The 25,778-nt window shown below is 47.2% G+C and overlaps 2 protein-coding genes across 3 annotated transcripts in view; both read right to left on the bottom strand.

The window, feature by feature from the left end:
• Positions 1-5,094: 5,094 nt before the first annotated feature.
• On the bottom strand, positions 5,095-25,156 carry YTHDF2 (YTH N6-methyladenosine RNA binding protein F2). Its single transcript, XM_064731825.1, has 5 exons — positions 24,867-25,156; positions 24,422-24,446; positions 24,063-24,142; positions 18,516-20,081; positions 5,095-5,915 (listed from the first exon to the last, which is right to left on the bottom strand). The coding sequence occupies exons 1-5, from the start codon at positions 24,891-24,893 to the stop codon at positions 5,892-5,894; spliced, it is 1,722 nt and encodes a 573-aa protein (XP_064587895.1). The 5' UTR covers positions 24,894-25,156; the 3' UTR covers positions 5,095-5,891.
• The window catches only part of GMEB1 (glucocorticoid modulatory element binding protein 1), a 33,016-nt gene continuing 12,332 nt past the window's right edge, over positions 5,095-25,778 (bottom strand). For both annotated transcript variants that reach the window (XR_010442692.1, XR_010442691.1), the window contains 3 exons: positions 24,422-24,446; positions 24,063-24,142; positions 5,095-5,915 (listed from right to left, as the gene is read on the bottom strand). The gene's annotated coding sequence lies outside the window, so the exon portion shown is untranslated. The remainder of the gene's footprint in view (positions 5,916-24,062; positions 24,143-24,421; positions 24,447-25,778) is intronic.

Here is a 25,778-nt window from a genome sequence, read left to right as displayed (position 1 = left end):
CCCCTTCCAACAGGGCGATACCAAGCGCAAAATTGGCAAACTTTGCTGGATTTCTCCAAAACTCAAGCAGTCAGCAACGAGGACACAGCAAGTCATTAGAGCCCCAGGCCAACTTTCAACTGATACCCAGACCCTGTGGAAATAACTCCTTTTTTCCCATGGAAAATTGCCTCTGTTTGTGGCCACTCACCCTGTCTAACTGGGCTCTACCATGCTCCAAATGGGAATCTTTCCTGTATTTCTCCAAAACTAAAACTGTCAGCAACTGGACCCTTTAAGGCCTTAGAGCTGCCTTAGAGCCTTACAGGCCACCTTTCAACTCATTCCCAGACCCTGGGGAAATGCCTTCTTTTTCTCAGGGAGAAATACCTCTGTTTGCGGCCACTCACCCCTTCCAACAGGGCGGTACCAAGCTCAAAATTGGCAAACTTTGCTGGATTTCTGCAAAATTAAAGCTGCCAGCAACTAGGACATTGCAAGGCCGCAGAGCCTCAAAGGCCACCTTTCATGTTATACCTGGACGGTGGTAAATGACTTCTTACTCCTAGGGAAAGTGGGCTCCTTTTGCTGCCACAGGCCCTGCCTGACAGGGCAGTGCCAAGCTAGGAATGGGCACTCTTTGCTGGATTTCTCAAAAACTAAAGCTGCCAGCAACTGGGACCCTGAACATCCTTAGAGCCCCAAGGCCACCATTCATCTGATACCAGCACCTTGGGGAGAGGACTCGTATCCCATGGAAAATGGAAAATTGACTCTGTTTGCAGCAACTCACCCTTGCCGACAGGGCAGTGCCAAGGTAGGAATGGGCAAAAGTTTTCTGGATTTCTCCAAATTCAAAGCAGCCAGCAACTAGGACACTGCAAGTCCTTAGAACCCCAAGGCCACCTTTCTTCTGATTCCCAGACTCTGGGGAAATGATTCCTTTTTTCCCATGGAAAATTGCCTATGTTTGCGGCCACTCGCCCTGTCCAACAGGGCTGTACCATGCTAAAAAACAGGAATATTTTCTGTATTTCGCCAAAACTAAAGCTGTCAGCTCCTGGGACCCTGTAAGACCTTAGAGCCTTAAAGGCCACCTTTCATCATTTTCCAGACCCTGGGGAAATGACTTCTTTTTCTCACAGAAAAATGCCTCTGTTTGCGGCCACTCGCCCCTTCCAAGAGGGCAGTACCAAGCGCGAAATTGGCAAACTTTGCTGGATTTCTGCAAAATTGAAGCTGCCAGCAACTAGGACCCTCCAAGTATTTAGCAGCCCAATGGCCAGCTTTCAAGTGATTCCCAGACCCTTGTGGAAATGACTTCTTTTTCCAAAGGAAAACGGCCTCAGTTTGGGGCCACTTGCCCTGACTGACATGGAAGTCCATGATAGAGATTGGCAAACTTTGCTGGGTTTCTCCAAAACTAAAGCAGCCAGCAACTAGGACGCTGCAATTCCTTAGCGGTCCCAAATGCCACCTTTCAACTGATACCCAGGCCCTGGGGAATGACTTATTTTTCCCCACAGAAAAAGGCCTCCATTTGCCGCCACTGGACCCTGGGTCCCGGGACAGTGCTTAGCTGAAAATTGGCAAACTTTGCTGGATTTCTCCAAAACTTAAGCTGCCAGCAACTCGGACCCTGCAAGTCCTTAGAGTCCCAAAGGCCAGCTTACAGCTGATACCCAGATCCTGCAGAAATGACTCTTTTTTCCCTGGGAAAATGGACTACATTTGGGGCCACTTGCCCTGGCCAACAGGCCGGTGCCAAGCTTGATATTGGCAAATATAGCTGGATTTCTTCAAAACTAAAGCTGCCAGCAAAGAGGACCCTGCAAGTCCTTAGCTCCCCAAAGGCCACCTTTCATTTGATCTCCAGATCCTGGGCAAAAGACTTTTTTTTTCCATGGAAAATGGTCTTCGCTTGCAGATCCTTGCCCTAACTGACATGCCATCGCCCTGCTAGAAATTGGCAAACTTTGCTGGATTTCTCCAAAACTAAAGCTGCCAGTAACTAGGATCCTGCATGTCCTTAGAGCCCCAAAAGCATCCTTTCAACTGATCCCCAGACCCTGGGGAAACGACTTCTTTTTCTCACAGAAAATGGCCTCCCATTGCGGCCCCTCGCCCTTGCCGACATGCCAGTGCCTACCTTGAAACTGGCAAACTTTGCTGGATTTCTGCAAAACTGAAGCTGCCAGCAACTAGGACCCTCCAAGTATTTAGCAGCCCAATGGCCAGCTTTCAAGTGATTCCTGACCCTTGAGGAAATGACTTCTTTTTCCAAAGGAAAATGGCCTCAATTTGGGGCCACTTGCCCTGACTGACATGGAAGTCCATGCTAGAAATTGGCAGATGTTGCTGGGTTTCTCCAAAACTAAAGCAGCCAGCAACTAGGACGCTGCAATTCCTTAGCGGTCCCAAAGGCCACTGTTAAACTAATAACCAGACATTGGGGAAGTGACTTCGCTTTCCCATGGAATATTGCCTCCAACTGAGGCCACTTGCCATGGCCGACAGGGCGGTGCCAAGCCCTTAATTGGTAGACTCTGCTGGATTTCTCCAAAATTAAAGCTGCCAGCAACTAGGACTGTGCAAGTCCTTAGAGCCCCAAAATCCACATTTACCGTGATCCCCAGACCCTGGGAAAATTACTTCTTTTTCGCATGGAAAATGGGCTCCATTTGTGGCCACTCGCCGTTGATGATAGGGCAGTGCCAAGTCCGTAATTGGCAGACTTTGCTGGGTTTCTCCAAAACTAAAGCTGCCAGCAGCGAGGACAGTGCAAGGCCGCAGAGCCACAAATTATTTAATCTGATACCCAGGCCCTGGGAAAATGACTTCTTTTTCTCATGAAAAATACTCCCACTGGCAGACTGTGACATGTCAAGCAAGAAATTTGCAAACTTTGTGGGATTTCTCCGAAAGAAAAGCTGCCAGCAACAAGGACAGTTCAAATCTCTAAAGACCCAAATGCCACCTTTATCTGATACCCAGACCGTGGGGAAATGATATCGTTTTACCATTGAATACAGCCTGCATTTGCAGCCACTCCCACTGGCAGAATGAGTTGTGCCAAGTGAGAAATTGGAAAACTTTGCTGGGTTTCTCCAAAACTAAAGCTGCCAGCAACAAAGATCCTCCAAATCCTTAGCAGCCCAATGGCCACCTTTGAAGTGATACCCAGACCCTGGGGAAATTACTTCTATTTCCCACAAAAAATGGCCTCCGTTTGCGGACACTCACCCTGACACAGCAGTGCCAAGATCGAAATTGGCAGACTTTGCTAGATATGTCAAGAACTAAACCTGCCAGCAACTAGGACCCTGCAAGGCTTTTGAACCCCAATGGCCACATTTCAAGTGACACCCAGACCCTGGAGAAATGACATCTTTTTCCCATGGAAAATGGACTCCATTTGGGGTCACTCACCCTGGCCGACAGGGCGGTTCCAAGCTCAAAATTGGCAAACTTTGCTGGATTTCTCCAAAACTAAAGCAGCCAGCAACGAGGACACTGCAAGTCCTTAGAGCCCCAAATGATTTAATCTGATACCGAGACCCTGGGCAAATGACTCCTTTTTGGCATGGAAAATGGCCTCCCTTTGCATTCACTTGCACTTGCAGACTGTGACCTGCCAGGCAAAAAATTTGCAAACTTTGTTGGATTTCTCCAAAAGAAAAGCTGCCAGCAACAAGGACCCTGCAAGTCCTTAGAGCCCAAAAAGCCACCTTTCATCTGATATCCAGTCCCTGGGGAAATGGCTTCTTTTTCCCATGGAAAATGGCCTCCCTTTGTAGCCACTCCCACTGGCACTTATCACTGGTACTTAACACCGGCTTGCTGCAGCAATTTCAGTCCCATCCAAGACCTGACTGTTTTACGCTGAGATAAACTCTGAATAGTTCTATATATTTCTAGTGCCATCATAGAGATATCTTCTTCCATTTTCAAGCCCTTTATTTTTTATCTTATATACATAAAAGCTGTATTTGCTTTTTTAAGCCCTATATATCTGTATTTCGAATTTCTAATACTCCAATATCCTGTGTATAGTACAGCAGATACAAGGTTCTATTTTGAAATAAATTTTAACAAGAATAATTTTTTTATGTACATAAATGATACCGTTTTTTGTAATTTTTGCACAAACATCCCCAAAACTTCCTGAGAATTTTGGAGTTTACCGCTCCAAAAGGGCTGTAATCTCCCTTTTTTTGGGAGGATCCCCACCTAACTGCTCTTTTAGTCCACCTTCTCCTCCACTGCATCTTCACTCTCTCCCCCTGACATTCGGCTCCCCCAAATTACCATCTCTGTATCACCTTCTAACCTGGGCTCCCTCATAGCTCATTCCCCAGTTCTAAGGGAGGGAAAGGCAGCCAGTATGGTTTTATTCCGTCACTCACTCACTCACTCACTCACTGAGTTACTTCAGCAAGTCTGTTGGTACTTGGGGGCCCTGACACTGGCCATGCCCCCAGGACACCTGACATTGTCCCACAACAGTGCTTGTCAGAGTGGTTAGTTGGGTCACCTCCTGGAGCAACAGACTGCTGCACAGAGGTGGACTCCACCAAAATGGAGAAGCAGGGTCCATGATGACAGAAGAGGAAGAGGGATGGGGAGGTTTTTTATTATTTTCTTCACCATGTGTTTTTCCCAGGGAAGATGATTTGGGCTCTGAGGCATCTGCATTTCCCACTCCTGGAAGGAGTTTGGATCGTCCCCAACTTACCCATGACATGGGAAGGAATCCTGGGAGCAAGGCCAGGTGGGAACTGCCCCTCACATCTGGAGCCAGGTGACACTACAGAGCCACAACAATCCCAAAGAGCTTGGAACAGGCCCAGGATTTTGCTGGGGATGCCACAATGAGAGCACTCTACGTCAAACTAGAGGAGAAAACACGTCTCCACTCCTTTTTTCAGGTATTTTTCCAATAGTTGAGGAGCTGACAGCAAGGGGAAGGGAGCAGGAGACAACAGTGATGCTCAACAGGATCTCACATTTATTAATGAGAAGTGATTAATAGTGAAAAGAAAGGCAACGCCCAGTCCTCATTGGCTTAACAAGAAACTGAAACATAGTCACTACACATTTTACAATATTTCTTCCTTGGTTTGTTTGTTTTGGGCTTTTTATTGTCCAAAATTCATTTTCCTGTAAACAAGACAAGTTTTTACCACTGTTCTCAGCTTTCAAAAAATCAAATTCGTCCAGACCTAATCTTTAAATCTATAAAATGCACAAGAACAGAACATTTCTTAGGACTCCTAGTACTTGACTTTTGAGTAACAAAGGGTCAGAGAAAAATGAACCACCTTTAAGACATAACCTCGTGGACAATTTTCTGTTCAATTCTTCTTAGGCCAAAACCCCAACTTCCTCACAGAATTCCTCCTCTTCTGGTCCGGGGAAAGAAAAACAAAAAAGTTACTCCACTTTGCATGGTGGATGCTATAATTCAGTGCTCCAAGTGCAAATATCAAAACCAGGGAAGGAGGCCCAACAGGGTGGAAAGAGGAGGAACAATGAGATTTAAAAATTAGACAAAAAAAAAAGGCATATGCCACTTACGGACTCAAAAATCCAAAACCATAGTAAAAAGACAAAAACAAAGTGTATGCTCTGAAATCACAACCAAAACCAAAAGAAATGGGACAGGTTTCACCTCTACTCTACCTAGAAGGGATTTTTTTGTAGTTGTTTTTTGGTTTTTTTTAGTCCTATGTCTTGTGATATTCCAATACTTTTTTTTTTTTTTAATTGGAAGTTTGTAAAAGTCTTTTTGAAGTCAAAGGAATTAAGAAAAAAAAGTCCTAATTCTTTCTGGGATACTCTTGTTCCTTTCTCTCTCTGAAAGACAGCTGGGATGCAATCTCTGCAGCAATCTGTGCTGGAGGAATGGCCTTTTACTTGACACGGCCTTGGCGTTCCTGCAAAAAAAATAACAGAGATCATATTAACTGAGAGCAGTTTTATTCACTACTGTTACACATCGGCATTCCAAGACATGGCACTCCCATAAACCCTGTCCCAGCAAAGCCAGGAAAAGAGCATTGTTCTTGTCAAAAGAAGTGCTGCTACTGCATCCAGTCACTGCAGAGATGTCACATCGCTGAGGTCAAATAGCTCCTTATTCTCCTCTTTTCATCTCAGGTGATTCACCACCTGCAGAGCTGTATCCAGCTCTGGGGATTCCAACATCAGAAGGATGTGGAACTGCTGGAGGAGCTCCAGAGGAGACCACAGAAACATTCTGAGGACTGGAGCCCCTCTGCTCTGGAGATAGGCTGGGGGTGGTTCACCCAGGGAGACCTCTGAGGCCCTTTCTGGTGCCTAATGGGGCTACAAGAGAGCTGGAGAGGAACTTTGGACAAGAGCCTGGAGGGACAGGGCAAGGAGGAATGGCTTCGCACTGCCTGAAGGAAGGGTTAGGCAAGATCTTGGGAATTGTTCCCTGTGAGGGTGGTGAGAACCTGGCACAGGGTGCCCAGAGAAGCTGTGGCTGCCTCATGCTTTTAAGTGTCCAAGGTCAGGTTGGACAGGGCTTGGAGCAGCCTGGTCTAGAAGAAGGTATATGCATTGGAATGAGATGGTCATTAAGTTCCCTTCCAACCCAAACCATTTCATGATTCTATGAAAAAAATGCCACCTGAACTCCCCTGCAGGCATCACAGTAGGCTGGAGCCCAAACCCAGGGAGCACTGACATTAGCCTTGATCTGCAGGGACTGAAACAGTCCCAGCTCCCCTGCAGAAAATCTCTCCAATACCCCTGTCACAACTTGATGGTATCTCACTTGAAAAACAAGAACTTCACAGGAATTTCCCACTGACTGCTATCACCCTGGGTCTTCCTCCAGCACTGTGGAAACGCCCTGTCCAAACACTTGCACCAGAACAAAGAGGCAGCACAGCACCAAATACCCCCAGACACCAAAGGCTGCCACCCCCTTTGCTGTTCTCAGCACTCCATGCCCATCTCTTCAGAGTTCTGTTCGGGTTTAATGGAGAAGCTCTCACAGAAGCAGGTCCAGGCCTCCTCAAAGGGTTATCAGGTGTTTGAAGTGTCATTCCCAGATCATAAGACACCACCTCAAAAATGAAACCTGTCAGCAGCCAGAGGGCCCTGAGCTGATGCTTCTCCCTAGCTCTGCCTCTTCCCTGAAGACAGTCACGTCCCTGTAGTCTAGGCATGACATGCACTGCAGGGCTCCAGCTCCTGCGGAGTGAGCCCATCACCACCTAACTAGTCCAAGAGGTGCCAAGTCCATCCCACTTCCACAGCAAAGCCATACCTGCAGCAGGTACTCACAGGTACAGCAGGTTTTCCCTCTTCACTCAGAGAGGACATGCTGTCAGGGCTCTGAACCTAGTACTTTGGTTCAGCTGAGGATGTTTCCCTGCATGTCCCTCTCTGCCTGGAGTTGTATCACCTGAAATAAGGGCAGCAAGAGTCCTCTGCCTGCTTCCCGCAGTCCCATGCTAACCTGCTGATGGGGGGGCACCTTCCCAACTTGGCAGCTCACGCAACCTCTGCCACAAGCACACAGGCGGCTACAGGAAACCTCATCCTTTGCCACTGCTGAATCCAGGGAGAGCCCATCCCCAAACAGCTTCAATCCTGGGACAACAACATGTGCAGCCATCTATCCTTAGAAACCTTCCCAAAAAGGGAGGCCTGGTCTCCAGCTTAGAATACCCCCACTGGCTTTAGCCTCAGCCACAGACCCAAGGAGGCTTTACTTCCCATTCCTCCGTAGGATGCAGAGCAAGGCCAACATGATTCTCTGCTGTCTTCTGGGGACAGGGATCAGACGAAGGCACATGTTCTCATCAAGAACAATTATCCAAGTCAATTTAATTCCCCTTTTCCTGTAATCCTGCCCAAGTCTGCTGCAGATGCTTTCATTGTCAAAACACCACAACAGCACAGCAAAATCCAACTGCTAGGTTGGGAAGCAGAGCCAGGCCTGAACACAGAGCACAAGAAGCACCACAGGGAGAGCCACAAATCCAAAGGAAGGTGCCAAGGCCTGGTTCAGCAGCCAGCATGTTATGTATGTTACACAGGGACAGATGGCAATGTCACACATCCCTTTGGGAAGCAGTTGCAACTGCCTGAGCTAATGCAACCACTTCGCAAATGCAGACATGGGATAAGCTGGCTGCCATGTTCAATCATGCCCTGTGCATCTCCAAGGCCAGTGTCCTGGGCTGGGACAGTGGCCAAGGTTCCTGCTGCACACATCACCCTGTTAGCTGAGCAGCTGGACCCTAATGAATCACCTCTTCCTGCTGAGAAGATGATGCTGCTCCCAAGGCCTGCATGCAGCTAATAAGGAGCCAACCCCAGGGAAAATCCAAACCCTTAAATACCGATGTGTCAGAACAGAGCCTGGAGCAGACGCTCCCCATGTCACCAAGCTAGAGAGGGGGCCAAAGTGAACATCTTCACTTCAGACCTGCTGTAAACCAGGACTGGGGAAGGGGGTCCCCAAAAGGTCCCCATTCCCCTTCAGTCAAGAGCCTGCTTCAAGGAGCAAGCCAGAGGGGAATGGAGGAAAGGTGGCTGGATATGAAAGGAGGTGGATCCCTGATCCAAAACCACAGAACCTAACACGTTTGGGCTAGAAGAGAGCTGAAATCTCATCTTGCCATGGGCAGGCACACTTTCCATTATACCAGGTTCTTCCAGGCCCTGTCCAACCTGGTCTTGAACAATTCTGGGGATGGGGCAGCCACAGTTTCTCTGGGCACCCTATGCCAGAGCCTCACCACACTCCCAGGGAACAATCCCTTCCCAATATCCCATCTGGCAGTGAGAAGCCATTCCCTGTGTTCTGTCCCTCCATTCCTTGTCAAAAGTCCCTCTTCAGCTGTCTTGGAGCCTCTTTGGGCATTAGAAGGGCCTGTAAGGTCCCCCTGGAGCCTTCTCTTCTCCAAGTGAACACCTGCAGCTCTCCCAGCCTGGCTCCAGCTCTTGGAGCATCTCTGTGGCCTCCTCTGGACTTTCTCCAGCAGCTCCACATCCTTCTGATGCTGGAATCCTCAGAGCTGGATGCGGCACTGCATGTAAGGTGTCATCTGAGTAGAGCAGAGGGATCCAAGACATCTTGTCCTCAGAAGCATTACAGTGATCATTCAACCACCAGCCAGATCTACCAGAATACACAGCAAGGCTCAACCACATTGCAAACATTTGTCCTTCCTGGCTCATCCTTGTCCAAATCCACAGGCTATGTAGCAGTGTAGGTGTCACAGCCCACCCAGCTACACGACAGCCCCAGAAGACAAAGCAGCATCTGCACACACAGACTGGGCTTTGCTCTGGGATATGATCATTGGAGAGCAAAGGGATTCCATCAAGAAGTGTTTTATGCCCTTTGGCTGCACTTTCATTAAACTTGGGTCATATCTTATTGATCCATATGGGAAGAAACAAGAAAGGCACCTGCTCAGACTCATCCCCATCCATCAAACCCCTCAGGAACAGGAAGGGCAAGAGCAGCATGTCATGGAAATGGTTGATTTGTGCCACAGCTCAAATCCTGTGCTGACACAAAGTTCACACAAAGCAAGTACGCAAACAGGAGCTCTCTCTGATCACACCACTCAAAGCAACTTCAGTCCTGTCACTACTGTCCCCAGGGGCTGCAGCCATGCCACAAGCTAGGTCCTGATAACAGCAACTGAGCAATATGAGATCACCTTATATATTCACACTGCAGGGGAGCCAACAACAAAAGGATCAAGCGTTTGCACCTGACAAAATGACAGTGAGAGACAACATTGCCCATCTCTTCAGAGACTCTGACCTTGACTGACAACCAAGGTTCAGCATCAACACTCCCAGCAAAGGTAAGGATTTTATTGCCACACCAAAGATAGGGAAATAGCCAGACTAAGCCAAAGGAGGACCTGGAGAAGAAGACAGGGCACAGCACCCAGCTGTGCAGCTTACAAACCCTGGTTTGTTGGAACCTGCCTGAGCTGCAGGCCTGCCTTGGGCAGGCCAGGCCAGGCACAGTCTGTTTGGCCTGAGAAAGTCCTCCAAGCAAAAGGCATCACTCACCCAGTGCCTGCCCATAGAGGAAACAGCAGGCAATTCCTCCATTGGAGCAATGGAATTCCCAGTATCATTCCCCAAAATGCTAAGACACCCAACCAGAAAATCCAGAGTTGGACCCACAAGGATCATCAAGTCCAGCTCCTGGCCCTGAACAGGACACAGCAACAATCCCACCCCATGTTAGAGAGCATTGTCCAAATGCTTCTGGAGCTCTGGCAGCCTTGGGGCCCATGACCATTCCCTGGAGAGCCTCTAATCAAACCCTGGCCTTGGTACACACAGACACACACACACATCAGCCCCACTCAGCCTGTGATGTTGCACTTCGCTCTTTGATGCAATCCCAGCCAAACAACCCAGCAGGACTTCCATGTGCCCATGTCTCCAAGGCAGACATCTTAGATCACTGCCTTAGAAATCATGAGTTACTGCAGCCCACGGCCCTCCCAGCAGGATCTGCTCAAGGAAGACACAACACAAATGATGGATGATGTATCACTTGTATATTATGCTCCACAAGCAGTCTCAAGTCCCCGTAGTTTCAAACCAAACATGACTTTTCCTGTTAGCATTAGAAAGCCATCAGGGTTACCAAAAAATAGCTACATCCTTGTCTAGAAAAGAGGATAAAAATCATGTAGTGATCTGCTTATAGCCTGACACCTTCCTCGTACTTCCCATTCACTTAATGAGGCTCATCACCAAAGAAGACAGGAGATGAGGCAAATAAAAGTGATTCTTTGTCATAGCAGGACAGGCCTTTTGTTCTACAGATCAAAATCCAACACAGCAAACCCATATATCCACAGAACTCTAAACAGAACAAACTCATATCAGTGAACAAGCAGGAACCAAGAAGAGACATGGCCTTGGACACCTAATTTCCATGTCAGAACAACCAGCCTGGGACAAGAAGGGCATGAAGAGAGCCAAGGCTTTTCCTCTACAGGGGGGTTTACACATGGTGGTCTGTGCTATTGGATATCCTCAGGCACACTGCTGTTCCCCAGAATCTTTCCAGGCACCTTTTAAAACTGATTCAATCAATTGCAAAGAACATTAAACAAACCTCCTCTTAAACATCACATTTAATTGCCTGAATAAAGCAGCCCAATTCCCACAAACATTTCTAATTACTCTCACACAGGAACTCTTGTCCCACAGGTCAGGAAACAGAATGGTGAAAAGCTGAGAACATGCATGAATATTTAGAGCAAAAGAGACAGAGCAAGCTGGGAGGATTCCCAGTGGCATTCCATGGAAGGACAGCTTCGCTCACAACACAGCCTGGAACTGGACTGGCTGACTTTGGAGCACAAAAAAAAACCCACAAGTCCTTTCCAGTCATTAGGAAGAAAGAAAATTCTCCTGGTCTTCAACAACCAGGGAGATTTTTATTCTTCCCCATCACTACAAGGGAAATGCATTTCATTACTTTGGTTACCTTAAACGATCGCTCAGGCAAGAAGTCTTACCATAAGTTCCACAAAACTCTCCAGAAAAGGAAGAAACTCCACTTAAATGTTTCAAAATCTTCACTGCTTTAAAGACCTGGCAGTGCCCTCTGTCACACCATGCAGGTGTAATGTCAAGGAACATTCTCTGAAGGTATTTTACAGATGGTACCACAAATAACAGAGCTGAGATGGAGACAGCAGAGCCCTTCCCCACTGTGCATAGATACAAAGAAGGAAACCGAAGAGTGTGGTTTCCTTTCCCCCCAAGATTAGAAAGAAAGTACAAGCTTTTTAGGTAGATTTTATCTAAATCTTCCAAACTGGGATTACATTACAATAGCTCTGCAGTTAACCACACAAAAAAGCAGCTCAGCATTGTACTTTTAAGAAAAAAAAAATCTAATTATACAGAACCAGAAATTTCCAAGTTCTTGCACAAACCCCAAATGGTTCATTATTAACTGCTCAAACACACTGTTATATGACTTATATGTCAATTAAAAAGGCTCATACTGGGGACTAGTCACTGGAAGGAGCTACAAAAAACTTCTATTCTAGCCATCACAGTTTGGGTAATAACCATCCTTGTTTAAGAGGGACTTCCCTAGGAACTGCTGTGGTAGAGCAGGCTGTTGGCACTGTTCTGGCTGACAAGCCTCCAGTGGTTTGTACCACTAAGGAACTAATTATTAACTCACAAAGCTGTAAGACAGCACAATTACTACCAGGTACAAACCAGAACATGCAGGAAAATGAGAGGACTAATTGTAATGAGAGTGACCACAACACAAAACAAGGAGCTTCATGAACCTGAAACAGAAAAAAAATAAAAGTTTCTTTCAGGCAAAAAGCTGGTGCAGAATTATAGTTTCAATAAGAACAAGGAAGGAACACTGTGCATGGAGCTGTACTTGATCAACTGCTCACAGAACAATGCACTTCAACTGTTTTCTTGGGATCCCAATCGGCTTTCAAGCAATGTCTTGTGACCCACTGTACTTCTGCATTAGGGAAAAATCCAGGGAACTGAACCAGACCACGCGCTGGGGTTTCACTGAACGAAACAGACGGCAAAGGGTCTTGCTTGGAAGATAAGAACTTCTTCTGGGGAAGCAGATGTTAATAACATAACCTGAAACACATACCCGTGTAAGTTGCTCTTAACCTTGGTGCCAGCAAGTTATCCAGAACTCTGGGAGGAAAAAATAAGTGGAAGAAAACCAAAGCAACCTCTGCTGCTGACAGCTTACACACTTCCCTTCTGCATTCCAAGCCCTCCACAGTGCTTCTAGGCAATTTTTCAGCCATACACATATAATTTATCACAGAACCACAGGCTGGTTTGGGTTGGAAGGGACCTGAAAGCCCACTCCCTGCCATGGACAGGGACCCTTCCACTAGACCAGCCAGCTCCAAGCCCTGTCCAGCCTGGCCTTGGACACTTCCAGGGATCCAGGGGCAGCCACAGCTTCTCTGGGCAACCCCTGCCAGGACCTAACAGAAATTAATTTCTCCTCAATATCTAATCTGAATCTACCCTATTTCAGTTTAAGATCATTCCTCCATCTTAATTCATCTGCTGAAGGGAAAAAAAGGTTTTTATAGATTTTAAAACATTAATTTGAAGTAATTCTTATGTTCATAATCAATTCAATTAATATATTTATAAGAACAATTAGTTCAGGGTATTCTACAGCTCAGAGCTGAAATCATGCAGCCAAAATAATCTGGAGTGGGGGGACATGAAGCTTTGCCCACACTGAGAAGGCAAGAAGTAAGCTGGGAACAAGTTCACAAGAACAGGGTGTGGAATAAACTCCCCATGTTGAGGCAATATCTCTAATAGGGGAGAAACCCCATTGCAGATGGCCTGGACTCTGTCTGGCCCAACACCAATCCCAGTCCTTGAATCCTAGAATGGCCTGGGTTGGAAAGGACCTTATAAATCTTCTAGTTCCAACCCTCTGCCATGGACAGGGATAAAACAATTGAAAAATTTAAACAGTGCATCTCAACAGGCCCTTAAACTAACATCAACAAGCCAACTTTAAATACTATTTTATAATATTAACATTACATTCAAATATTATTTTAAAGACTTCTAACACAACACTAGAACAGAGAGACAGGACTACAAGGCAAGTGCAAGTGGTTTGCCCTTCCACTGCTCTGATTCCACTTCAATTGCAGTGAAAAGGCTCCTAGCCCCAGCTGCTCCAGTTTTAGGGATGAGGAAACACAGCTCCCTGCCTCACAGGAGAAAACATGGATTAGAGCATCAGACAGATCTAAGTCTTCCCTTCGGTTTTCTCCTTTCTTTAGACAGAGCTAGAACATGAGCAAAAATCTGTGAGTGCTGTTAAGGGCTGGCTTAAAAATATCGTAAGCACAAAATATTCCTTACAAACAGCCAGTGCCAAGCCACTGGAATAAGCAGGATGGCTTGTTTCCTCCAGTCCTGGGCAAATATACGAGCATGGACACAGACCTACAGGATTTAAACAGCCTGGACATAAACTGAAACCGTATGCATTGCTGAACAGCATAGCAGAAATTCTGTCTTGGTGTATCAATCAATTAATTTCACAAAGGCCACAGTTTGGAGCACATAACAGCAAATAGCCCTGGGATCACCAAATGAAAGGAACTGTGTGAGTGGAAGGAGTGTTCCCTTGCTGCCACAGAGAACAGTTGGCTTTGCCTTGATATGGAATATCCAGGAATTGAATCTTCAAGTCAGAAATACTGTCCTGTGGAACATGGTAAAGCCAAAGCAAATGCAGCACTCTCCAGGACAACTCTAACAGCAAGGGAAAAGTGCTGATCCACCCTAAAGGGAATATTCTCCCTCCTCCCCTCTGAAATTACAAATTGGGAAGAAGTAAAAAAGAGCTTTGTAAAATCCATCAGAAAGCATTCATGTATTCCAGTGACTGTAAAATAGCCTGCCCATTTCAAACAGGCTCATACAACACCCCTCAGTTTTCCCTTAAATCACATGTTCCAAGGAGGCAGTGACACTTGCCAGTATTAATACTCTCTTAACCAGTAGACAGCATCATCTGAGGCACAAAGCAGCACAATTCCAGAAATAACAGATCCAATCTGGCCAATCTGACCTCTGTGCTTTGAGGCTGATCCTGATCATGACAAACCACACCAAAGCTCTCCCCGTTCTGCACAGCTCATCTTGACTCAACACTCAAAGTCCCAGCAGACAGTGTCTCTTCTCAGCTGCAAATCTGACCACTAAACACTCTACACAGCACTGGTTTTCATGACAGCCTTCCTAAAATCCCTGGAACCTATGAGTAGCCAAATATCTCATGCCTGGGCAGGCAGAAAGAACCAAAATAAACTTCCCTTGGAGTTTTCCACTGATTGCATTTCCACAAAACACAAGCTGTCAACCTTTCACGCCAAGCAGATCATTATGGGAGACCTTTACTACAAGGTCAACGCAGCATTCCTAGAAATCCAAGTGCATGACCACAGGGCAGGGATTGTGTAGTTGTTTTGATTGTTTAAAGCAAAGATAAAAGAATTCTTACATGGAAGAAGTCAGTGACAAGCTCTACCATAAAAGCAGCTATTATGGGTTTCAAGACTGCTCTGGACAGGATTGCACTGCAAGTTGGCTCAACCATTGTGGGTCAGGAGAATATTCAAACCTTTTTAAAAAATGGATTAGTAGAACAAAGCAACACATGGAAAAGGAATGGGGATTAGCATTAGAGGAAAAGGATGGGCACAGGCAACAGGAAAAGAAAGAGGATTATTTCAGTGTTTTCAACACTAAACTAACTACCCACCTCCTCCCTTCACTGGACAATGGAAACAGCATAAACACTATACATTTTTCATATAATTTCTTGGATCTGCTTTAAGGGATTCTGAAGAAATGACTAACAGTGAGAAGCATAAAAGAATAATCAAGAGTTTCCAGACTTTCACAAGTGATCATCCATCGGCTCAGGCAGCAAGCCGCAATCAAACTGCAAATGAGACAAAGATCTGGGCAAGCTGCAGCTGAATGAAACAACTGCAGCTCAGGATAAGTTTGAAGCAAGCCAAACCTTGAAACATTTAAGCTTCAAAGAATACAACTGCAGAGCATCAACATCTCACACTGTAGGAGAAATAAAAGAGCTGGGAGCAATGGAATTTCCCCAGCACAAAAAGCAGGCAGGGAGCTACTGCCAGACCAGCATTTTAACTTTTCAGTGTTTCAGTTCTGGTTCCTCATATATTTTTTAAATTCAGGTGATTACTTGAGATGCTTCAAGCAGACAGAGCATGGTTTGGGCTTTTTGGCACCTCTAGTCCCATGGTAGGAATCACTCCAAGAAAAAAGAAAACCCTCCTCCACTAAAAATGACTGTTCCTCAATGAAACCATGAAAGAAAAGATACAGAAACCTTAACCACATTCCAGGCTGTGTCAGTGAATGACTGAGGAGGTCAAACTGTTACTGTAAGAATGACCAAGGCCCAGAGAGTCACCTCCTCTGTGCCGGATGTTACACGGGCCTGAGCATGAAACACAGGATGAGTAAATAGCAAAGAGCAAACACCAACTGTGTTTACACAGCTCCCTTGTCCTCTGTGAATTCCAAAGAGCTATGACTAAGCTCCTTTGCAAAGAAAGAGTGCTTTCCTAATCAACTACTGCTGCATCCACTAGAACATGGTTCAGAAAGGCAGCACTGGCACTCAGACTATCGCTGCTGCTTTCGACTCTCCACACCAGCACGTCTCAAGAAGCAAGCAAGGGGAGGAGACTTCAAAAAGCAACTGAGAAGATGAATAAAGATACTTTACAGCTTTAAGAAAACTGCTAAGCCTTATTTCTAGTATATTCCTGGTTTTAAGACTTTACACAGCAAATGCAGCAGCCTTCCAGAAGAGCCCATCATTCTGTCTGCTTTTCCCAAAGCCTTCTCTCTTCTACTCCTCCTTCTGCTTACCCATACCTAGTATTAACTCTTTTCATCCATCCATCCCTAACCTGTCCTTAAGGAGCATTTTCCCCCTTCCCCTGCATTCTCCCACTGTGCCACAGTCTCACTCTCTAACAATGCTAACTGTTGCTCCCTGAAGTCAGGTCTGGAGGGTTTCACAGAATCCCATAAGGATTTAGGTTGAAAAGTACATTACAGATGATCCTGCTCCACCCCTTGCTGTGGGCAGGCACATCTTCCACTAGACCAGGCAACTCCATCCAACCTGGTCTTGAACACTTCCACAAACGGGGCAGCCACAGCTTCTCTGGGCCAACCTGTGCCAGAGTCTCCCCACCCTCACAGGCAAGACAGGCTGGACAACGAGTGAAACAATTCTAGGAGGTGAAATCACACAAAACAATCAGGTCCTCACAAAACACCAGTTTACACCTTCACACCTTGCCATTTATTATGCCTCCCTTACAGACTTTCGCTAAGTACTGTAAGCAACCACATTTGTGCTTAATTATTATAATTTATATGATGCTCCATGTAAAATATATATAAAAAAATTTAAAACTGCATTCACTGTCTCAGTGAACAGCTGCAGCTCCTGATTCTGTTCTTCAAGTCTTGGGGGGAAAATTCCCTATTGCTCAAACTAAAGAGATCATCAGGAAACTTGGCAAACTCCCAGCCAGCTGTGCTAATGCTAATTTTTGTAATTATCGTTTTGATCAAACATAAGCCAGATCCACATTGAGGGGAAGGGCAGCCCCAGGTGACTTTGCTACAACTGAACCCAAGTAAGATTCAAAGTCCACTGGTTCCTGAATTTGGGGCAGGATTTTCAATTAACGCATCGTTAAGGAGTAGATGACGACAGGAAGATTTGAGAGCAGCTGCAAAGCAAGTTGGGAGCTCAGCTCATGTACCACACTGCTGGCAGCACCACGCAGGTGACAGCCCACCATGGCCCCAAAGAGAGCAAGGAGGAACACAGTGACCGTGACCACAGGACAAGCAGGCATGGACTTCAATCGCAGTGAGGGAGATTTAGGTTGGGCATTAGACAAAGCCTCCTTACAGGAAGGATAATTAAGGAGAGGGATAGATTGCCTGGGGAGGGACAGGAACTGCTGTTCCTAGAGGTTTTACAAGTGGAGGGAGACATCTGTCATGCTGACCCCACTGTGGCCAGGGGGTGGATTAGGAGCCATTCTAAGACCCAGCCCTGGTTTCTAACAACTTCCCAAATGCATTCCTGGTCTCCAGCTTCAAACTGCTCTGATCCAGGAGCTGATAATGGCACAGAAATACATTTTGTTTACATCACAGCACTCGGCAAAGGCTGAGATTCAGCATAACCAACACACAGTCAATAATCGCAGGCGGGGCCTGGGCAAGGCTTCTCACCCCGCTCTGCCAAGTGCTGGGTTAGGGTTAGGGTTAGGAATTGGATTTGATTTGGAAGAGATGTTAAAGATCATCTAATTCTAACTCATGGGCAGGGACACCTTCTGCTAGACCAGGCAGCTCCAAGCCCCAGTCAACCTGGCATTGGACATTTCCAGGCATGGGGCAGCCACGGGTTCTCTAGACAACCTGTGCCAAGGCCTCACCACCCTCACACAGAGAACAATTTTCTTCTAATACCCAATCTAAATATATTCTCTCAATTTAAAGCCACTCCCCCTAGTCCTGTCTCTTAAGGCCCTTGTAAATAATCTCATTTCATCTTTCCTGGGCTTCCATCAGGCACTAGAAGGTCACAATTATGTCACCCCAAAGCCTTCTCTTCTCCTGGCATAACAATCCAAATTCTCTTAGTCTTTCCTCACAAGAGAGCTGCTCAATCCCTCTAATCACCTTGGTGGCTTCTCTGGACATATTTCCCCACAAAGTCAGGCTACTATTTGGGTGTGGGTTCCAGGTATGAGGAGGCAGATAGCCAAAAGGCAGGCTAATACCCACAAGTCCACACCCCAGAGTTTGTCCGGTGCAAGGCAGCGCCCACCACCTCTTGCCCTTCTGAACTCAGACAAGACACACAAACATGTTACCTTTTTAACATTTTCCTCCTCCTCTTGGCGTTTCTCATAGTGTGAGAAGTCATCAAAGATGGAGGTGGTGTGCTTGTAGGTGGCAATAATTTTCAACACCTGCTTAGCCTTTTCCAGAGGCACCTCCTGAGTGTCCCTGGAGTTGGTCACTGGTTTATTCTCGTTGTTCTCTAGGCGGATGTGTCGCAGCTGGCTGTTGGGAACGTCCTTCACAAAAATCCACCTGACATCAAAACGTCCTTTCCATTTGTCCTGGGACCACACACCTGCACAGGTGTTATAGTCCACAGCAGATTTCATTTCTGCTACGCCGCAGAAGTGACCACTACCGTTGACACTGAACAGTAAGTATACGGGGCCCTTCCCATTCATGGAGCGATAGGCTGCATCCAGTCTCTTGTTGCCATGCTCCGTACTGCACCAGATATTGTATTTAATGGAACGGTGGATATCGTCCTCAGAGTAACTCTTAATGATGAAAACCCGCCCATGCTTTGGGTTCCAGTCAAAATCCTTGGGGTTATAGTTGTTAACAGATCTCAACTTCTCCAAGACTGGGTGTGGCTCAGAAGGAGAACCAGAACTGGCCTGAGCCTGTCCCACTCCATTACCGTCCACTCCATTCTGGCCAAAGCCGTTGCCACGATTCCGAGGGGCGACCCAGCGGGCGGGCTGTGCTGGTGGCACAGGCAGTGGGGCTGACGGTGGCAGTGCCTGCGGCTGCTGCCCACCCGGAGTCTGGGTAACCGGTGGGCTACTACTGATCTGCTGGCCCAGGGGCTGTGGAGACACCTGTGGTGGCTGCTGAGCAAGATTCTGGACCAAGGTCTGTGATGGGGCTTTTGCCACTGCCCCTTTGTTATCCCAAGTTCCAATATCCATGTTATGTTTTATGGGAGGCGGCGGGAGACTTGGCCCTGCAATGCCATTCTTGGCCTTCAGCTTGGGCTGCTGCTTGGCAGGTTTGCTGGCAATGTCAGCCCATGAGGTTGGCTTTGGTGGTGCAATCGTTGCCGGAGGCAAACTGTTGGACGTCACAATATTACTGGTGATAGACCCACTCCCCACGGCTGAGCCGATGACTTTCGGGACACTGCTTGCCACGTCCGTGCTGCTCAGCTTGAGGGCTGCCATGCCCTGGTCAATAGTGTTCATGCCAGGAGCCTTGTTGAGGGTCTCATTGGCAAAGGCTGACTGCCCATCGATCATGGCCCCTCCCAGTGAGCTGGGAGCATAGGCATAGTTGCTGCTGTAGCCAGAGCTTTGAGTGGATTGTCCCTGAGAATTGTTATTCCCCCAAGCTGAAAAGTCAATCCCACTTGGAAAGAAGTTAAAGCCGTGCTGCCCAAGGAATGGAGTGCTGCCAAGGGCCCCTGGCTGCCCGAACATGGCATCGGGAAGGAAGTGAGGCTCCCCATTGCTTAGCTGTCCATATGAGGTCAGGTAGGGCATGGGGGGGTCTCCCCCTGTGGACCAGGCAGCTTCGCCTAAGGAGTAGGAGAATCCAATGGAGGGACTGAAGTAGCTTGGTAAATAGGAATCAGACATTGCAGTGTATGCATTATTCTGAAAGAAAACCACAAAAACATAAGCACTGAATTGTTAGAAGGAAGTGAACCAATTTTAAGGGACCAGGAGTAAAGGGACCTTAGACTTCCCCATGCCCTACTCCTTCCTGCTTTAGGACTCGGCAGACAAACAGGCCCAGCCTTGAACACCTCCTTTGTTAGAAGGGCTCAAAAATTTGTTCCATTGCCAGAAAAGTTAAAGATAAAGGCTAAGAAAGGTTAAAGACAAAGCTTCTCATGCCAAGAGGGGAGTGTGTGGTGTTCCTGACATACACTGGACACTGGGAATCCCCGGAGCTCCTGCTCAGGCTATAAATCCAGTATCTTGCATCCAAATATCATCTTCTGCTAGTAGCTACCTCCAACAAGGATTTTTCCTGCTTGTGTAACATACTTAACCCATATTAGGGGGTTCCAGGGAGGATCTGGGGAAAGAATGCAGAGAGAAGGGGAATAAGAAAGAAAAGGATCCAGAAGAAACACACAGTGAAAATCACAAGTGTCCCTGATTGCTTTCCTTAAACTTACTAGCCACGAAAACAGCTTTATTCCTACAATTAAAAGTTCCACACTTCACAATATTCCAAGCAATTGCAAAAAAGCAGGGATTTAAGGCCTATTCCTCAAAACACAAACTCCTCCAGTGCTGTGGGTACACACTGAAAATTACCTGAAATTGGGAAGTAATCAACAGAAGCCTTTTGCAGCACAGTGACAGCACCAGCACAAGCAGGTTTCAAATCCAGAGAGGAAAAAAAACCACCGCCTCCGTGTCTTGATCTCCCTTTTAACATCCAAGTAGCCTTCAGGTTACAAAAAACAAATGCCTAATTTGACAATTAGGGAAGTCTCAGACATCCCCAAGATTTGCTTACATGAAAAACATCTGTCATTTCCCATTCAAACCCAGGTCCCCTCTGGGGAGTGGTTTCAGTCCTGCTAATGGGCATCATCCTGAGTAATTTGAACCTGTGAGCAGCAGCCTCGCCTGCCCAGCCCCTAAGACATCAGCCCAGTACAGACGAGATCAAAGGTGCATTCAGTTCCCAGCTAAAAGCTTGGCTTGCAGCAGGCTCTGCTCCATTTTTCATTGAATCACTCACGTGCGAAGCACAGCTCCCAGAGGATTTTATGCCACACTGAAATCTAGGGAGTCTCTCAAGTTGGCTCTGGCACTCTCCAGAAATACCTGAAGGTTTGCCACTACCTTCTACTTACAGGAGAGCAACAGGTTTGGGGCTAACCAACCCCCAACTTTAGAGAAATTAATAGGAACTATTTAACACCATGTGTTCTGAGACAAGATTTCTGTGGTACTGCCTGAAAACTCAAGAGATGCTCTGTTCAACCTTTGATTTCACAAACGTCTCCCAAAAGCAAATTAGTAAAAAAACTCACTCTCATCCAGGGTTTTACTAACTGAGGAACTGAATCCTGCTAAACCCAGGCAGGACTCAATTTGTCCAAAAGCACCAACACTGACACTAACTTGTAAGAAAAATGAAACTTAAACTTCCTATTACTATTTTGAGCCACTAAAATCACTTCATAAGTTTATTGCCTCAATGATAAGAGTAATATTTTCTCTCCTGAACTCAGCTTTAAAGAAACAGGAACATGCCAGCCCATCCCTAAACCTGAGGCAGAGCATTTCTCCACAACAGTACTCAAAGCACATCACTGTCAGATGAAAAAAAAAAAAAAATTTTTCTTCTTGCCAGCTTAAAATATTTTCCCACTGGTCTATTATGTCCAACTTTGACATATCTAACACAGGGCATATTAAGCTATGACCTGTAGAAAACTAAGCACCTGCATACAGGTAGGAGAGCAGAGTAGTTCAAGAGTTGAGCACAGGCAGCTCAGAGCAGATATGGGACACTGTTTGGGACACAGTGGCTGCTGTTCTCCACCTGAATGTCTTCAACACTGCTTTGTTATCAAACAGCACTTCACTCTGCTCCCCTGCCCTGACACAACTGACACACTTGCTGATTACCATGCAAATAAAACAACACCAGCTTCTCATTCTCTCCATGACTAAGACTCTTCGCACAGTTATTTCCTCAAATTCACTGTTCCTCTTCACCTCAGACCAAGGTTCTTAGTGACCCTTGCTGTTGAGCTTTTGGATTTTAAACGATTAAAAAATCATTTACTGCATATCTGAGCTTTAAAATACACAGTAACCTCCTGGGAACTGAAAAGTAACAGTCATACCTGAAAGAGCAGGTGCGGAAAATAAGGAGCAGTGAAACTTTACAACACGGTTACCTCAGGCATGTGTGGAGAGCTCAGGAATCAACTCCAAAACTCATTTACTTCAATTATTCAGAGCAGTTTCTCTAACTCCCTTTCCCATCTCCACTAAAGAGGTGTACCCCTGGATACATATGTATTTTTGCCTCCCTCCAGACTGAGCTCTGGAGGTTTTGGACTCTACACAGCACAACAAGGAACAGAGTCACTCAAAGGTTCCACTCCAAGTTAACTTGGTGGTTTCATCTTGCCCTGGCTCAGTTTCTGTCTCCTGGGGCACATACAACCACTTCCTTATTTTTAAAATGAATTTTTACCAGCCTGAGACACACTGAAAGAAATTAAAGATCCAGAAATACTACATCAAAACATGTAAAAGAGAGTAAAATACTGTGTTGCTTCAAAATTATAGTAACCTTTTTGTTTTTGGGAAATTAAATAAAACTGCAGTTTGTATGAAAAACATCCATATTCAGAAAGAAGCTGGGAATTAGGGATGTTGATAGCTGAGAAAGAAAAAAACCAGCATTAAACAACAGCTACTAGGAAAGCAACTGCTTTTATTCAAGACTTGAGAAAGCAATAACGTTCTCTCACCCTATGAAAGCTGAATTTAGGCTTGTAACTTTTCAGGGGGTTGAATGCAGTGAGTTGTCTTGATGGACAGGCTGAATTCTGAAGATTATGAACAGCTGACAGGCAAAGAATACTTATCCTCAGATCTTTAGCACAAACTAGGAAAATACTTGCTGAAAATTTAACTGAGACAGTAACCTGTTCATGTGTTCCATTAAAACATGCATCACGTTTACATGAGAAAAATAATGTACTGAAAAATAAAAATATGCAAAAATACAGCATATTTATATATATATATATATATACAGCATACACAAAAAGGGGAAACTAGAACAGTTTATTTTTACTGATCACAACTGGAAAGAGAAGGCAAGAGAGCAACCTGTCTGCTCCAGTGCTATTACAGATGTTTATCTATGTACTCACTTGTACATCTAATCAGCTGAACTCCATCTGTTCTGTGTCACTCCCCTGCAGCTCATTACAGAAAACAAACACCAGTTAACAGTGGTGTTACTCTAGGAGAAAGTGAAGAGGAAAATAGCTGCAAGTTTGACTTCCAGGATCTGGTTCACAAAGCTCCAAAACTCTCTGGCTCAACTTCTCAGAAAGTCTCAAAACTTGAATCACATGTGGGCTCTGGGTTTGGGTTTTTTTTGTGAAAAACAGAGAAATCCCCCTGATAGGCATCATCAGTTGACTTGGTGTTGAGGTAAGAAGATTGATCTGATCCTCTGAAAGGTACAGTAGCCTGCTGTGAAGCAACTTCACAACCCAACTCAGCACACTTCTCTGGTGTGAAGAGCCAGAAACCAACACAGTCACAACACTAAAACTGAAAGACCAGAAATGGTGACTTTGAGACAGTCACGTTGAAAAAAAAAGAGCTAGACACCAACTCTAGGAAGTTCTCAAAAAGTTGCTAGAAACCTCCCTACCTCACCCACCACAATCTAAGGGCAGTCAATGCTTTCTACCAGCAGAAATGCAGATATAGGCTAGAATATTAGTTATGGCAGCTGGCAAACATCAAAATGCAATCAGTGGTGATGGGGAACATACAAAGAGGCCAAACTTCCCTCCACTGGAGCAGCAGGAAACCTTGCTGCTCTTAGTCCTCCTGCCTGCAACAGGTACTTACCGGGCGAGCCTGGGGACTCAGGTAGGGCTCAAAGTCATCATCATTCAACCCATCTTTCTGGTGCACAGAGCCGTTTTGCACTGAAAAGAGACGCGTAAAGTTAGAAAAACCTAGGCAATAAGCCCCCATTATTATGAGCTTAAAGTATTTAAAGTCAAACCCGAGAATATAATGAACTTCTGCCAATTCTAACACACCACGCTCAGCCCACGGCACACAAGACACTTTCCCACCGCACAGGCAACACCTGCAAACTATCCCCAGCCCAGCAGGCAGGCCAGGTCGCAGGGTTTATTTCCCTCCCGGCTGAGGGATCCTGCCTCTCCCAACCAGGCCCGCCCGATCCCCCGGGATCTCACCTTTGTTGCCTTGGCCCTTGGGTCTCTGGCGCGCCAGCAACGATGTGGGGAAAGAAAAAGGGAAAGCGGTGAGTCAGAGGAACAGACCCGGCTGGGGTGACGATACAGACCCGGCCCAGTGAGGGGAGGACAGAGCTGAGGAGGGTAAACAGACCCGGCCGAGAGAAGGGAGGGCAGATCGGGGGTGGGTAAACAGACCCGTCAGAGCGGGGAGAGCCAAGGCCCAGCAGGGACAGACCCGGCCCGGGGAAGGGAGAGATCCGGCCCGGCAGGGTCGAGCCCTGCGGGGACAGGCCCGACCCGGCCGCATCACAATGGAGCGCGGCCATGCGACGGGAGAGGAGTGAGGCCGCAGCCGCCGCCCGGCCCGGGGCGCAACCCGTTAGGCCCAGAGCCGCGGCCTCGCCCAGCAGGGCCGTCCCGGTATCGGCAGGGGGACTCCTACCTGCTCCAGGAGGCTGCTAGCCGACATGGCTCCGCGGCGGGGCTGCAGGCGGGGCGGGGCGGGGCGGGAGGCGGCGGCGCTTTGTCCGGGCCCGGCGGGCTCGGGGCGGCCCTGGCGGACTCGGGGCGGTCGCCGGCAGGGCGGGGGGACGCTCTATCCCACCATCTCCACCCCACCCCCCCGGCCGCGCGTCTCTATGGCCCGGGCCCGCCGCCTCGCGCTCCCCCCGCCCGGTCACGCGGCACCGCGCGCGCCCAGGCACAATGGCGGGAAATAGGGGGAAAAGCAGGGGGGGGACAGGGGGGGGTGTAGGGTTGGGGGGCGCAGTGCATGCCGGGACGGCGGAGGACCGGTGCGGGGGGGGGGGGGGGCAGCGCCCCCATTCGACTGGAAGTGGGAGGCCTCTTAAAGGGCAAGGCGGCCTCGCTGAGGTTCTAAGGCAAAAAATGGCAAATTCGGGACCCGGCTGCGGGCTCAGCCCAACCTCATCCTGTCGCGCGCGACATTTTAGCTCCCCCCATCCCCAGTCCAGCACTCCAGGATGCAGAGAACCCTGGGAACATCACAGTCCCATAGGACCCCCACCCAGGTCAAGGGGGGCTACCTGGGTGCCGGATAGATGTACAGCGATCAGGAAGTGCAGAGTCACCCCACTTTCCGGCCAAAAAGCTCCAGCAGGGACCTGACAGGATCTGCTGTATGCCTGGATTGGGGAAGGGGGTCCCCAAAAGGTCCCCATTCCCCTTCAGTCATGGGCCTGAGGAAGCCAGAGGAGAATGGAGGGAACCTGGCTGGATGTGGAAGGAGGTGGATCCCTGATCCAAAACCACAGAATCCCAGACTGGTTTGAGCTGGAAGAGACCTGAAAGCTCCTCTTGTTCTACTCCCTGCCCTGGGCAGGGACACCTTCCA

This window comes from Zonotrichia leucophrys, chromosome 23 (assembly GCF_028769735.1).
Source record: "Zonotrichia leucophrys gambelii isolate GWCS_2022_RI chromosome 23, RI_Zleu_2.0, whole genome shotgun sequence".
NCBI classification, from domain to species: domain Eukaryota; kingdom Metazoa; phylum Chordata; class Aves; order Passeriformes; family Passerellidae; genus Zonotrichia; species Zonotrichia leucophrys.
This window is presented reverse-complemented; position numbering and strand designations above follow the sequence as displayed.

Coding starts and splice junctions, on each gene's coding strand:
- YTHDF2 (XM_064731825.1), bottom strand. CDS start 24,893: ATGTCGGCTAGCAGCCTCCTGGAGCAG. Junction 24,143..24,421: donor CAAGGGCCAAGGCAACAAAG/GTGAGATCCCGG, acceptor GTCTCTTTTCAG/TGCAAAACGGCTCTGTGCAC. Junction 20,082..24,062: donor TGAGTCCCCAGGCTCGCCCG/GTAAGTACCTGT, acceptor GTTTTCTTTCAG/AATAATGCATACACTGCAAT.